Raw genomic sequence first — 14767 nt, forward strand, 5'->3', positions numbered from 1 at the left:
TTCCTTCTAATCCTCTTCTAAAGACTTGGCATAATCTTCACTACTCAATAATGTCTCACTATCAGTAATTTGTCTTGTATCCTCCAATTTAATATGAGCAATCCATCCCTCCACAGTTGGATCATGATTCAATAATCCTGGTTCACTCTCCAAAATCTCATTAACACCAACAATTTCACCACTAACAGGACTATAAATCTCACTAGCTGATTTAACACTTTCAACTGAACCCAAAGTCTCACCAATTTCAACTCTGGTACCCAATTCAGGTAATTCAACAAATGTTACATCACCCAATGCTTGAGCTGCATATTGCGTGATTCCAATTAATGCTGAATCATCATCGTATAATTTAACGTATTCGTGTTCTTCAGTGAATTTAGTCACAATTGGTTGTTTTTCATGCAAGTACTTGTAAGCATGGGAGTTTTTGTCAGCCTTGTATGTGTGTGGGGTTGTTGTTGTAAAGGCACAACGTAAAACATGTGATGAAGTTGTTGAGACAAAAGATGGTCCAGCAAATGTGCGGAGAGGGATGGAGGATGATCTTAATAACGACTTGAACATTGTTGAAGGTCTCTAGTGACTGAATAATAGCAAATTTGGATAGAATCAGATGTTTCAAATGAGAGGGAAAAAGAAAGATTTTGGGTGTTGTCTATATATATTTTGTTGTTGTGTGTTTGTGAGGGTTTTTTCAATTGGTGGAACAGAATTTTGACTCCTTTTGACTTCTTCTCCTTCCGCTAGCTAGTGCCATATATAAAGTTTCGAAGTACGAGAGTAAAATTGGGACGTAAGTTTCCTTCTTCACCAATACGGAAGACCGTTAAAGCCTGCTAACTTTGAACTTCAAAGCTTCAAAGGTAATATACTATATCCTATAAAATTCTTTACACACATGAAAACAAAAAAAAACAAACGAAACAACCAAAAGAAAAGCCAAACAATCAATTATAAGCAAAAGGAGGTTTTGGGGGGAATGAATCTCTAACTGAAATGAACAGCAATAGGAACAACAATGACAATGATGACGATAATGACTGCAAAGATGAGACACATTCTCATTTTGAAATCTTTCCACCACATATCTTTTCTTACTCGATTGGCACCTCTCCTGAAACCTTGTGCGCTAATGGCTAAATTGTCGGTCTTGTTTTCTATTGAATCTAATCTTTCTCCTCTTTCTGCTACTTTGTTGATGTTGTCTCTCATGATACCAACAGTGTCATCTATTTGCTAAAGGAGGGGTTAGTAACAAAGAACATTTAATAACTGTGAGATTCAAATGAAATACATACAGCTTGTATTGCGGCAGTCCTGGATTGGTCACCAGTCTGTTGGTTTGGAATGTATGGATCATATGGAACTGATGAGGACATGGTTTGTGTTAAGAAGGGGTTGTAGTTTCTTTTTATGTTATGCAAACTGAGAAGTAAATGATGTTGATGGTAATGTGTAATTCGTGTGTACTATGGGGTGATGTGGAAACTAATTTAATATCCTATGAGATGGGATGGGATGGGATGGGGGAGTATTGTGGTGATGATATTGCAAAACCAACAAGAGGGGGTGAATTTTTTGGTGTTGATCTCTCACTCTCTCACTCTTTCACTCTCTCACCAGTTTTTAATTTTTCTGTTGATGTCACATATTTTTTGTTTTCTTTCTTTTTTATTTTTTATTTTTATTTTTATTTTTTTTATTTTGCCTGTTTTGGGATTAAAGAGATTTTAGTTTTACGACACTGCAATTTATTGACAAAGATTCTAGAGAAATAGAAATTAGACATGGAGGTGATTGAGTGTTATGATATGGTACCGGTGCAAATGGAATTGAAAGAGTAATGTACGTAATGACTGCTTGGTGTTAGAGGTGCAATTCCAACGAGTTTGTTGTGTTGGGTTTTTTTTTGTTCTAAAAATAGAGTAATTGAAGACGAGGAGAGCATAGAGATGCCTGTTTATACCTCCAGTTCAGTTCTAGGAGTGTCCCAATCAGTGTTTCCTCTCGATGATCTATAGCTATGCTTTCCTCAGGACTCTTATTCCCTATCGAATGCTCTTTCATCCTTTTTGTGTCCAAGTTACAGAGAAATTGTTTCTAAAAATTTGTCACTGATTTTGATCTCCGCCGCTATTGCCGATTTTGCAACTCTCCAACAATAGTGGAACTCAGGGAGACAAACACATTTGAATCGACATTAAACTCTTCGTGTAAATTATTTAAAGAGAAGCTTTTTTCGCTCTAGACCCAATAATCACCACACTCTACGTACTCAACATTTACCGCCACCCTCTACTTTCGTATTTGTAGACGAGAGACATACCCCCATAAGCCGAGGTTGTTCTTGAAAAAAAAAACTGGCTATGCAACACGTAGATGATGCAATCAACATTTCTCATAACTGAAATTACCTACCTACACTATCAGATGTAAGGTTCAGTCAAAGAGCATATGTGGCCGTTTTCCTAGCACAGCCTGTGTAATAAATCTTTTTTTGTTCATGACTTTTAATGCAAGTCCGATTCCAGATCTCATAGGTAGTGTACTTGGCTCAAAATTAGTTGAGCAAAGAGTCATTCTACAAGAAGGGTGGCGCAAAGATTGCGCAGACGGGTCACTCATGTCTCCAAGCGAGTGTTTCAACGCATTGAGATTAGTAGTGTGACTCCAGTTGTACACTTATCTGTAGTGTGGAACGAAGACCGTCCAACTCTTGACGTAAGCAAACGCTTTTGATAACGCGAATTTTTGTTCTATTGCTAGGTACACAAATGCAAAGAATTTTCATACACAGCTCGCAATGGTGGTACAGCAAGTCAATATACTACCTCTATAGAAAAGAGGATTGTATCTGTGCTCCCTCACGGATTACATTAGTTGCAATCATTGGTTGGAAAAAGGTATGACATCCTATCTTCTCCTATTGATTAGCTCTGATGTTCGTGTACCAATGGACAATTATTATTATTTTGATTTTTTGTTACTCAAAAACAAAACATAAGTCTCTCTCTCTCTCTCTCCTATCGTCGTCGTCGTCGTCTTTTGCCAACGAACCAATTTTTTAATTTTTTTTTTTTTTTCAGTTTCAATTCTCACTCAATTCTCACTTTAAAAATTCATTCTCATTCTACCATCTTTCTTTTTGGTAATCACAACTTGTATTATATCAAGCATTAATAGATCAATCATATATACAAAATGGACGGTGGTATGTATATTTAACTTAATAAAGCACTACAATCAAATCAGTCGATCTGAGATTGATTGATCAGTGGAAATCTAGAAGATTGGGTTTTTGTCGGATCAAGATAGTCTTGTTCATTGTTTTGAGGTTTCAACTAGCAACAGAGAGGGCGAACAAGGTTTGAACGAGTAGTACAGACTATACCAAATCAGTGATTTTAGGGACAGTCACAATGATTGATTCGTTAACTTTGTCTTATAGCAATCAATGTCGAACCTTTGATTATTTGTCACTACAACTATGCAATGGCAATCAATCACCAGATTGCTCAAGCAAGTCAATTGCCAAGTGATTGTCTTTCACACACCCAGCACACATACTATGATATTGATAACAATCTTGTGGCTACCTCGATTTGGGGTCAATTTGTTTTCACTTTGTTATCTCGATCTCATTTGTTCTGATTTGGACGTATTTTCAAAGCTTTTTTTTTTTTTCTTTGTTCGACATTCGACCTCAACAATGTTGCAAGTTGCTGAACCAAAAAAAACAACAGGGCATCTTTTTCCACTAAACAATCATGCAATCAAACAAGAGCTTAATACTAACACCATTTTTATAGAAGAAGTTGCTGCTTTAGTTATCGATAACGGTTCTGGTATGTGTAAAGCCGGTTTTGCTGGTGATGACGCACCAAGAGCTGTCTTCCCATCAATTGTTGGTAGACCAAGACATCAAGGTATCATGGTTGGTATGGGTCAAAAGGATTCATATGTTGGTGACGAAGCCCAATCAAAGAGAGGTATCTTGACCTTGAGATACCCAATTGAACACGGTATCGTTTCCAACTGGGATGATATGGAAAAAATCTGGCATCACACTTTTTACAATGAATTGAGAGTTGCTCCAGAAGAACACCCAGTTTTGTTGACTGAAGCTCCAATGAATCCAAAGTCAAACAGAGAAAAGATGACTCAAATCATGTTTGAAACTTTTAACGTTCCAGCTTTCTACGTTTCTATCCAAGCTGTCTTGTCATTGTACTCTTCTGGTAGAACAACTGGTATTGTTTTGGATTCAGGTGATGGTGTCACTCACGTTGTTCCAATTTATGCCGGTTTCTCATTGCCACACGGTATTTTGAGAATCGATTTGGCTGGTAGAGATTTGACTGACTACTTGATGAAGATTTTGTCCGAACGTGGTTACGGTTTCTCCACTACTGCTGAAAGAGAAATTGTTAGAGACATCAAGGAGAAATTGTGTTATGTTGCTTTGGACTTTGAACAAGAAATGCAAACCTCATCACAATCATCTGCTATTGAAAAATCATACGAATTGCCAGATGGTCAAGTCATCACCATTGGTAACGAAAGATTCAGAGCTCCAGAAGCTTTGTTCCGTCCAGCTGATTTAGGTTTGGAAGCTGCTGGTATTGACCAAACTACTTTCAACTCTATCATGAAGTGTGACTTGGATGTCAGAAAGGAATTGTACGGTAACATTGTCATGTCTGGTGGTACTACCATGTTCCCAGGTATTGCTGAACGTATGCAAAAGGAAATCACTGCTTTGGCTCCATCATCAATGAAGGTTAAGATTATTGCTCCACCAGAAAGAAAATACTCTGTCTGGATTGGTGGTTCCATCTTGGCTTCATTGTCTACTTTCCAACAAATGTGGATCTCAAAACAAGAGTACGACGAATCTGGACCATCAATTGTTCACCACAAATGTTTCTAAGCTACTACTACTGGTTGAATGTAATTATTTCTTCGGTGTTTTTTATCATCGTATAAATCAAATTGTTGTGTTGTTACCTTTTTTTTTGTTATCCTCATTGCCAAAAATAAACTTTATAGCCGCCTAAAAAAGTAGTATTTTGCTTTTGTAATGAAAAGATTGTGAAAGAACTCTGGTACTCTTGCGAAGGTGAATGAAGAGGGAGTAGAATGACAATGAGACTACGGAACGTGTGTTTACCATCTCTTAAAACGTTGATTTCCAGATTATATTTAAAGTATATAAACTTTACTCAGATCGTGGCTCAGCCCGTCTCACATCTCTTTGTTCTTCATCCTGACTTGCGTTACCCGCAATACTAGTTTCCTCTTTCAATTTGTTCATTCCATCATAGAAAGTACGCCACAATCTACCAACATCATCAAATTCTTTGCCAATTTGTATACTTTCGCTCAATGATCGATTCAAAGTTTCCAAGTTGGTGTAAACTTCGGTCAAGTTGTTTGTTATCTCTTGAATTAGTAGATCTCTTTGTTTATTAAAGTAGTCGTTGTTTGTGGACGACATTGGGTGGATGGGGATTTGGTATAGTAGATGTGAGAGTGTTTTTGTTGATGGTTTGTGGATTGATTTCTGTGTCGCGTTCATCTTCAACCCTTTTTTTCATTTCGAAACGGACTTTTTTTTGCTTCCATCGTTCTTTGCAACCAGAAACATAGGGCAAACAATATACCAGCCATGGCTAAGAAAGATAAGAAATCAAAAGAGGCCAAAAAGGCTCGTGCCGCTGAAAAGCAGAAGAAAAACTTGTCCAAAGCCGAAATCAAAAACAAGAAATTGGCAAAGAAGCAAGGCGATGAAGAAGAAGAAGATGAGGATATCGATACGATATTGGCCAATTATGCCAAGGAACAAGAAGAATTTACTGAAGTGAAAATCGAAGTATGTAAGCACCATCCACATAGGAGATTAAATCCTACTATGGTTGCTTCTCCATTACACAATAAACGAGAAATCATTCTATTTGGTGGTGAATCAAGTGATGGGAAAACATCTCATTTCCACAACGATTTGTTTACGTACTCAATCGATAATGATACCTGGAGGAAATACACTTCCAAGAATGCTCCATTACCTCGATCGTCACATGCTATGTGTGCCCATCCATCAGGGATTATTCTAATGTTTGGTGGTGAATTTTCGTCGCCCAAACAATCAACGTTTTATCATTATGGAGATACTTGGATCTTGGATGCCGATACGAAAGAATGGCAAAAAGTCGATACAAAAAGAGCACCATCTGCTCGATCAGGACATCGATTAGCCGTTTGGAAGAATTTTATCATTCTTCATGGTGGATTCCGTGATTTGGGTACCATGACAACATACCTAAATGATGTTTGGGTGTTTGATGTTACTGAATTCAAATGGCAACAAGTTGAGTTTCCACCGAATCATCCAATTCCCGATGCCAGATCGGGCCACTCGTTCATCCCATGTGCTGATGGTGCTGTATTATATGGTGGGTACACTAAAGTCAAAGCTGGTAAAGGTTTGCAAAAGGGTAAAGTTTTAAGTGATTGTTGGATTTTGAAAATGAAGAGTGATCCAAAGGGAATAAGATTTGAACGGAGGAAAAGGCAAGGGGTTTTACCTCTGCCTCGTGTTGGTTGTTCATTAGTTTATCACAAGAATAGAGGTATCTTATTTGGTGGTGTCTATGATTTTGATGAGAGTGAAGAGCAATTGGAGTCAGAATTTTACAATCAATTGTACAGTTATCAAATTGATAGTAACAGGTGGTACAATTTAAGTTTGAGACCACAGAGGAAAAAGAAGGAGACAGTGAAGGAAAAGTCAAGAGATGAGGATCTAGAAGATATTTTGAATTCCATCTTGGCTAAATCCAACTTGAATGATGATGATGAGGACGAAGACAATGTAGCCGCGTTGGACAAGATGAAGGATGCAGAAGAGAAAAAACAAGAAGCAGAGGAGGAGGAGAAGGAGAAAAAGGATGTAGTTGAGTACCCAATCATGAACCAATTACCACATCCACGTTTCAATGCCACCACATGTGTCGTTGATGATGTTTTCTACATATTTGGTGGTGTTTTTGAACGTGGAGAACAAGAGTTTAGTCTTGATTCTTTTTATGCCATTGATTTGGGCAAATTGGATGGAGTTAAGGTGTTTTGGGAAGATTTATCAGAGCTAGAGAAGGCAGCCGAGGAATCGGAAGATGGGGATGAAGAAGAAGATGATTTTGACGATGAAGATGAGGTGATGGATGAAGGTGAGCGCGACAATGAAGAAGAAGAGGAGGCGATGGATGCCGAAGAGAATGAGGATGAAGACGAGTCATCTTCAGAAGAAGAGGAGGAAGAATTCCCAGATCCAAGACCATGGTTACCTCACCCCAAACCATTCGAATCGCTACGCGCATTCTATGTTAGATCTGGAGCTGCATTTTTGGAATGGTCCATCTCCAGTCATCGAGAAGCACGTGGAAAGTATTTGAAAAAGATTGCATTTGAGTTATGTGAAGATAGGTATTGGGAAAGAAGACAATCGGTATCTGTTGCCGAGGATAATTTAGAAGAGATGGGTGGTGTTGGTGAAGTGGTTGAAAAGGATACTTCAAAGACAACAAAGAGAAGGTAACACACACACGCACAAATCTCTGTATATTTCAATAATAGACAATGAATGGTTTCCTAAGCAAAGTGTAGACCAACTTGATGGAAAGCGTACAATAGTTTCAAGAAATCCGTTTGATCCATTTTACCGGCTCTTTGATCTGAGAACCCCGTTTCTGTTAACACTTTAGTGATTTTCTCCTTTATCAAGTTTTTCAAATCAGCTCTATTATCAACAACCATTGCATCTCCATCATTTTCCTGACCAGTTGTCGCCAACCATGTCTTGTAATTCTTTTCCAAAATATCAATTATATTCAGCGATTTGAACCCAGCGGCAATAGTCTTATTTTTTCTCACAAACACGATCCTTAATAATCCATCCCATTCATTGAAATCGATATTGGGTCGAGGATTCTTCACTTCTATCCTAACAACACTCGATTCAACTTGTGGTGGTGGTCGGAAATTGTTTTTACCTACTTTCATAATATGGGTCACATTGGCCCACATTTGAACATTTGCCGATAATCGACAATATAGTTCATCACCAGGTCTTGCAACTAGTCTCATGGCGAATTCTCGCTGAAACATGAGGATCGATACCCGAGGTGGGCGAGGTTGATTGAGTAATTTAAACACTAATGGTGATGAAATTTGATATGGCGTGTTTGATATACACACATCAAAATAAGGCAAATCGGTTTTGATAAAATCACCCAATAATATCTCCAATTTCTTTTCCTGTGGTGTCCCATGCACTCTTTTGGTTAATTCAGCACCCATTCTTGGATCCATTTCCACGGCAATTACTTTACGTGCTTGTTCAAGAATTCGTACTGTCAAGTTACCGGTACCGGGACCGACTTCCAATACAATGTCACTAGGTTTGATTTGGGCCTTGTCAACAATTCCTTGAGCTATTTGGGGATTTTTGAGAATATGTTGACCTAAATTGGTGTTGAATTTAAAGACACTATTGAGATGCTTGTCAGCGGCAACTGTATTTCCAGTTGGGTTTGGTTTTGTTGTAAACTTCTTATTTGGTGCTTTGCCCATTGTTGTGATTACTAGGTCGTTGAGCTTTCAAAAGTTTGATCTCATCTCATGGAAATGAAGAATCTTTGGTGAGAAGAAGAAGAGATGGATAACTTCTTTTTGTGTAGTGTCGTGCTTATGTGTCACAAAACATGATGTTGCGACATCACCTGTTTTGTTTTTGTTTTACATTTCGGAATTTATTTTGATATTCCCCTTGTTACCATTACAAATTTGACAATCATCGGGTTACAAACATTGACCCTGTTCTAGGAGACTATAAAGCATTATAGAGGGCATAGACATTTTTATCACGGAAACATTTGCATTTGTCCAATTTCTTGAGATCACATTTATAACAAATACATTCCCACATCAAACTTTCTTTTCACTCCTATACTCCGTTTTAACAATGCTAATATGGTTCCACACGTAGCTAGGAGTCCTCAACTCAGTCTATCACATTTACTATCATCAACACCAACTTTTTCGTTTCTTGAAGAGCTAGTCAACATTTCACAACCCAAAAGCTCAAACTCCAGTTCACTACTGCACCGCGACTTGTTCAAGATTAGTAAAGTATTGGATGATATTGATCTATACCTCAATGATTTGATCATCGCGTTTAACAATATTAAAGAAGTATCAAGACATGCGAGTAACATTTTAGATTGGTTTTATGAAGGTAAACATGCATTACAAAGTTTATTTCGAGATATGGATAGCATTGATTCGATTATTTCGCGGCTTTTATTGAGGATTGAGTCGGCTGATTCGTCAACGAACATTAGTCAGGGACTTATTAGAAAGTTCGAAGAAGTTAGTGATGTTTTATTGGATGTTAAGAAATCCCTGATTGTCTTAAAAAAGAATTTGGATGTCTCGACAAATTATCATGAGTTAATGGAGTCAGTCATTAAATCATTAACCGCTGAGATAGATGAATGTACCAAACTGGTGATCAAGATGAAAGAGCACAAGTTGTCAAGCCCGAAAAGGGTATTACCACAATTCAACTTGAATGAAATTGTTTCCAAAATGAAGATTAATGAATTCACCAGCACGGCAATTTCAGTAAAGTCGGTTCGACTTCCAACTTTCAATGATTTAGATCAGGATCTTTATGATGAATTTTTGGATGTGGAAAAGAAGATTCTTCCACTACGTATATCACTTGATATTGTTCCATCGAAGATTGAGGAGTTCAATACAATCTGTCTGCTGAGCTCTTTCAAAGTCCCTCGTGAGCATGTGCTTTCGAGTTACGAGTTGATGTTGGATAAGTGGAGATATTTGGAAAAACAATTCAAGCTTTTGAAGCGGGAAAATATTGATTGCAAGTGGAATGAAATTTTCTTGTACTTGATTAAGCAAATTGAAAAAGAATGTAATGAATTGATTGACGTTTTGGCATTTTCTGATACTACTAGTACAGATGGAAACTCGACGATTAGTGAGGATATTGGCTCCAGATATAAAGTGTGTTCAAACTCGATGAATATAATCGAGAGTGCAATTACTGAAGGAATCACCACGGATAGGGAAATCCCGCAAACTTTTAATAAAAAGTTGCACCCAAAATGGATGGAAGTAAATGACTTGATTTTACGAGCTAAAGCTGATCTGGATGCCCGTGAGATAAAGTTTGAACGAAAGAAGGAATCTGCACCTAAAAGTACAGGGTTGCGCCAATTTCGTACAGTATCGAAGGAGTCATACAATGATGCGTTTGATCGTCCGATGAGTAACGGTATGGGAATTGATTTCAATGTTGATGTTGAATCCGTTACGATGCCCTTGAGCGTCACAAAAAAGGATCGCGTCAAGGACTTCTTGACTGAGGAGAAACCGAAGGGAAAGGATTTAAAGGGTAGTCTCATCCAAGTTTTTGAAGGGTTGAACTTACACGATCGAGAGGATGAAGAGGAAACGTTGGTAAAGACTCCGGTGCTCAATGGCCCTGTAAAATTGAAAACGCAACAGAGACAAAAGGTTGTTTCATTTGATTTTGATAGTTATACAAACAACATTTTAAACTCAAGTGCACGTCCGGCATCAAAATTACCACGCATTGTTTCAAACTATATTGAATTGGGGTATCCTAAAATAACTAAAAGGGGAGGTTTTACCAAGATTCCCGAAATTGACGTTACTCATCCTGTTTTTCAATCACCTTACAAAGGAATTAGCCAACATAGTAACCGCACGATTACCAATGGTTTTGATATTTCACCTCCTTCGATTAAAGACCACAGTGACCCATTTTATATAAGCCGATCGCGAGCAAGTTCAACCGCTACTGTGATTGGCAGACCAAATTCTTTACTAAATGAAGCGACGATTCCAAATTTGACTTATTCTCGAAGGCTAAGTTACAATTGCACATCGCCTGAGCGACCATCATCTTCCTTGGGATCACGATTTGACGATGAAAACTTGCTCAAGTCTCTCCACGAAAGCCGACCGATATGGAAATAAATTTTAGCTAACGCAAAATCACCTCTTTTTGTCATCATTATCAACTTTCATAGTTTTGCTTGTAAATCCATCTAAAAAGAAATCTTTGCCAAATAGTTTGTACATTACTGATTCCTTCTCCACCTTGTACTTTTCAACCTCATCAAAATCTCTGTTGACTCCATTTGGTAGTTTTTCACCTTGCTGAATCTTTTTAGTTGACTGCCCTTCAAGTCTTTGGTACATTTCAAAACTAGTGATGAATATAATTGGGACTGACAAAAGAACAAGAAATATACCTTTGTACCGTTGTTTCAATTGTGGTGGGGCTTTTTCCCAGTTAGGTCTTCCTGTGAGCACAAGCTCTTGAACAAATGGGGATTCCTTTGGCTTTGAGTTTTTAAGATGCAGCTGTGGTGACTGAATCCTAACAGTTGACCCACCTTGTTTGTGAAAAGATGGGGGTTTAGTAGATTTAAATCTTTTGAACATATAGTGTAGTTTGGTGCTCGGCTAGTATCATCAATCGTTGGATTTTCTAAATTTAGAATCTTTCAAATTTTCTTTGAATTGATTCAGATCTTTGAATCACGACGTTGAATCTTTCTCCCCAACACAATTGCAATGTCACTTGAGAAGCTAGTTGGTGAACACATCATCGAGCACCATAAACCTGAAGGGATCACATTTACATATGGGACCGCTGGATTTCGTATGAACGCCAAGTATTTAGACTATGTCAATTACACCGTGGGTATTCTTGCTTCATTAAGATCGAAAAGTCTTGGAGGTAAAACTGTTGGCGTTATGATTACAGCTTCTCATAACCCACCACAAGATAATGGTGTTAAAGTGGTGGACCCAATGGGTAGCATGTTGGAAAGCAAATGGGAAACATATGCGTGCCGATTGGCCAATTCAGCAGCACAAGACTTGACAAACGCTATTAGAGATTTGGCCAAAGAGTTAGGAATTGACTTGGACAGCGAAAGTAGTGTTGTTATTGCCAGAGACTCAAGAGAAAGCAGTCCAGCGCTAAATAGAGCCACTATTGATGGATTCAAAAGTGTCCCAAACACGAAGTATGAAGACTTTGGATTATTGACGACACCTGAACTACACTACATTACTAGAACATTCAATGAGCCTAGTTTTGGTGAAAGGAATGAAGAAGGGTATTATAAAAAGTTGGCAAGTTCATTCAGACAAATATATAGGTTATCAAAGGATAGTGACGAGATTGATATCACGATTGACGCGGCAAATGGTGTGGGTGCACCCAAAATAGACACCTTATTGAAAAAGTATCTTTCCGATGAAGTTAGTTTTACAATTGTCAATGGAGATTACGAAAAGCCGGATTTGTTAAACTACGAATGTGGTGCTGATTTTGTCAAAACTAATCAGAAATTACCTAAAAATGTGCAACCAGTGTCAAACAAGTTATACGCCTCTTTTGATGGTGATGCTGATAGATTAATCTGTTACTACAAAGACTCAAACGATGCATTTGTTCTTCTTGATGGTGATAAGATTTCCACTTTGATTGCCTTATTTTTACAACAAATTTTTAAGGATTTTGATGCAAGTAGATTAAAGCTTGATATCGGTGTTGTACAAACTGCTTATGCCAATGGATCTTCAACAAAATACGTTGAGGATGTTTTGAGATTGCCAGTTCGTTGCACACCAACTGGGGTCAAACATTTGCACCACGAAGCTGAAAAATTCGATATCGGCGTTTACTTTGAAGCAAATGGTCATGGTACTGTTGTTTTCAAAAGAGAAGCTGAACAAAAGATTCTTGATTACAAGTCCAGCTCACCAAAGGAAGAAGTGGCACTCAAAGTTCTTCAAAATTTTAGTCAATTGATTAATCAAACTGTTGGAGACGCCATTTCCGATCTATTGGTAGTGTTGATAATCTTGCATTATCTCAATTTAACTCCCGAGAGATGGAATAAAGCGTACACTGATTTGCCCAACAAGTTAATTAAGGTGGTTGTTCCAGATAGAACAATTTTCAAAACCACAAATGCTGAAAGGACATTGGTTGAGCCAGAAGGGTTACAAAACAAAATTGATGACTTGGTTGCAAAGTACCCACAAGGAAGATCATTTGTCAGAGCTTCTGGTACTGAAGATGCTGTTCGTGTGTATGCAGAAGCAAAAACAAAAGAGGACGTGGAGTCATTGTCCAAGGCAGTTGCTGATTTATTAAAATGAAGCAAGAGACTTTAGAGTAGATGGGAAAGTAGATGCAAAAACATGTATTACCAAGTTATTCACCTCGGTAGTAGGCCTTTTTATAATCTCCAGGGGTCAACATTTTTGAGCCTAATGCCCAAACACCGCGTCTAAGACGCCTGGCTCGTTTCTCTAGTCGCTTATACCAGTCTTCGTTATCCCCAAACTCTGCACCAACTTTCCCTTCGTAAACTATTGCCATACCATGCTTCAACATCTCAGCAGAGACGTCTTTTTTACCCGTCCATTTCCATACCTGACACCTACCAACGATTCTCTTGTATTGATCCACCAGATACGGCGTAACGGTCACATACCTTCCCAAAATATAAGATCGCAACCAGTGTAACGCATCTTCACTATATGGCTGTGCTGGTTTGCCAAAATGCGCTCGTTCTGGGGCATCAACACCACACAATCGAATCATCAATGTTTCATTCTTTAAGATCTTGTTGTTCTTGGGCACCGATTTGAGCCATCCCCAACCGCCAAAAATTCCTGCTGGGGTATGGAAAAAACGAAAATTGTCACCGTCACCTACTCGTGTAACATAACCGTATAACTTGTAGTTGTACTCGAGTCTTTCTGGAGTGAGGTCCAAAATTGAACGTACAGGTTTGAGAAATCGCCTGTAAAATCTGTAAGAAAAATATGCAGTGGCCGTTATGCCTAATGAAAGTGCGATAACTTTCGGATGGAATATACCAATATCTTGGTTTGGAGGTGACGGTATAGGAACCATGGACTATATAGGGTTTGCTATAGATTGTCACGGCTTCTAATTTTTCAGTTTTGTTTACACTATTGCGTGGAACAAAATACGCATTTTGGGTCTCTTTCCGGCAACCTAGTGAGAATGGACTACGCAATCTCCAATCTATCTCAAAGAGTGGCCCACCTTGAATACCTTCTTAGCAATGCAAAGGTGGAGGCATTAGTATCACAATTGGCCAACTTGAAATCCCAGTTTCAGCATTTACTAAAGAATCATCCTGAACTCAAAACATTGATTTCACTTGCAAATAAATACCACATTGATCGACAGACAGATGGAGAAAATACGTTATCTGATCTGATAAAAGAGGAGGATCTTCTCATACATTATGACGACATCATGGATAATCACCGTGATATGGTGGAAATCGTCAACATGGAGCCCAATTCAATCATCAATGATATCAACTCACGTATAAATGAGACGCGTGTTGCTAAGCTATCACAGATGAACGCTCAGCATAATCAACAGATCAGGGAAATTTATAAATATTACATAATGTTGGTCCTCAAGAGCATGATTGTGTGTGAAAAGTACGTACAATATGTTGTGGAGATGAATGACTTTTGGCTACGAATTGACCAACGGTTCACCAAAATATCGCAACAAATGGATAAAATGGAGAGGGAAAAACAAGCACTACATAGATATTGATCCATTTCGATTTGTTCTGAAACA

The 14767-nt window shown here is 38.2% G+C and overlaps 11 protein-coding genes across 11 annotated transcripts; 5 read left to right on the forward strand and 6 right to left on the reverse strand. All coding sequences in view use genetic code 12, as the record gives it.

Annotated features, from left to right (window-relative positions):
* Positions 1-6: 6 nt before the first annotated feature.
* GCV3 (glycine decarboxylase subunit H) lies at positions 7-567 on the reverse strand (the record flags this gene model as incomplete). The annotated part of the gene is made up of 1 exon (XM_036809003.1): positions 7-567. One exon carries the CDS (start codon positions 565-567, stop codon positions 7-9), a length of 561 nt encoding a protein of 186 aa, XP_036665683.1.
* Positions 568-990: 423 nt separating this feature from the next.
* CPAR2_201560 (SNAP receptor) lies at positions 991-1382 on the reverse strand (the record flags this gene model as incomplete). The annotated part of the gene is made up of 2 exons (XM_036809004.1): positions 991-1239; positions 1302-1382. 2 exons carry the CDS (start codon positions 1380-1382, stop codon positions 991-993), a joined length of 330 nt encoding a protein of 109 aa, XP_036665684.1.
* A 1822-nt stretch (positions 1383-3204) lies between these two features.
* ACT1 (actin) lies at positions 3205-4933 on the forward strand (the record flags this gene model as incomplete). Its single annotated transcript, XM_036809005.1, has 2 exons — positions 3205-3214; positions 3813-4933. The coding sequence occupies 2 exons, from the start codon at positions 3205-3207 to the stop codon at positions 4931-4933; spliced, it is 1131 nt and encodes a 376-aa protein (XP_036665685.1).
* Positions 4934-5221: 288 nt separating this feature from the next.
* On the reverse strand, positions 5222-5581 carry DAD1 (Dad1p; the record flags this gene model as incomplete). The annotated part of the gene is made up of 1 exon (XM_036809006.1): positions 5222-5581. One exon carries the CDS (start codon positions 5579-5581, stop codon positions 5222-5224), a length of 360 nt encoding a protein of 119 aa, XP_036665686.1.
* Positions 5582-5671: 90 nt separating this feature from the next.
* On the forward strand, positions 5672-7597 carry CPAR2_201590 (uncharacterized protein; the record flags this gene model as incomplete). Its single annotated transcript, XM_036809007.1, has 1 exon — positions 5672-7597. One exon carries the CDS (start codon positions 5672-5674, stop codon positions 7595-7597), a length of 1926 nt encoding a protein of 641 aa, XP_036665687.1.
* Positions 7598-7650: 53 nt separating this feature from the next.
* On the reverse strand, positions 7651-8631 carry DIM1 (putative dimethyladenosine transferase; the record flags this gene model as incomplete). The annotated part of the gene is made up of 1 exon (XM_036809008.1): positions 7651-8631. The coding sequence occupies one exon, from the start codon at positions 8629-8631 to the stop codon at positions 7651-7653; it is 981 nt and encodes a 326-aa protein (XP_036665688.1).
* A 399-nt stretch (positions 8632-9030) lies between these two features.
* Positions 9031-11088, forward strand: KAR9 (Kar9p; the record flags this gene model as incomplete). Its single annotated transcript, XM_036809009.1, has 1 exon — positions 9031-11088. The coding sequence occupies one exon, from the start codon at positions 9031-9033 to the stop codon at positions 11086-11088; it is 2058 nt and encodes a 685-aa protein (XP_036665689.1).
* An 18-nt stretch (positions 11089-11106) lies between these two features.
* On the reverse strand, positions 11107-11559 carry CPAR2_201620 (uncharacterized protein; the record flags this gene model as incomplete). The annotated part of the gene is made up of 1 exon (XM_036809010.1): positions 11107-11559. The coding sequence occupies one exon, from the start codon at positions 11557-11559 to the stop codon at positions 11107-11109; it is 453 nt and encodes a 150-aa protein (XP_036665690.1).
* A 132-nt stretch (positions 11560-11691) lies between these two features.
* AGM1 (phosphoacetylglucosamine mutase) lies at positions 11692-13293 on the forward strand (the record flags this gene model as incomplete). The annotated part of the gene is made up of 1 exon (XM_036809011.1): positions 11692-13293. One exon carries the CDS (start codon positions 11692-11694, stop codon positions 13291-13293), a length of 1602 nt encoding a protein of 533 aa, XP_036665691.1.
* A 55-nt stretch (positions 13294-13348) lies between these two features.
* Positions 13349-14056, reverse strand: CPAR2_201640 (uncharacterized protein; the record flags this gene model as incomplete). The annotated part of the gene is made up of 1 exon (XM_036809013.1): positions 13349-14056. The coding sequence occupies one exon, from the start codon at positions 14054-14056 to the stop codon at positions 13349-13351; it is 708 nt and encodes a 235-aa protein (XP_036665692.1).
* A 114-nt stretch (positions 14057-14170) lies between these two features.
* Positions 14171-14743, forward strand: CPAR2_201650 (uncharacterized protein; the record flags this gene model as incomplete). The annotated part of the gene is made up of 1 exon (XM_036809014.1): positions 14171-14743. One exon carries the CDS (start codon positions 14171-14173, stop codon positions 14741-14743), a length of 573 nt encoding a protein of 190 aa, XP_036665693.1.
* Positions 14744-14767: the final 24 nt, after the last annotated feature.

The sequence above is a fragment of the Candida parapsilosis genome, contig 005809 (assembly GCF_000182765.1).
Source record: "Candida parapsilosis strain CDC317 annotated contig 005809".
NCBI classification, from domain to species: domain Eukaryota; kingdom Fungi; phylum Ascomycota; class Pichiomycetes; order Serinales; family Debaryomycetaceae; genus Lodderomyces; species Lodderomyces parapsilosis.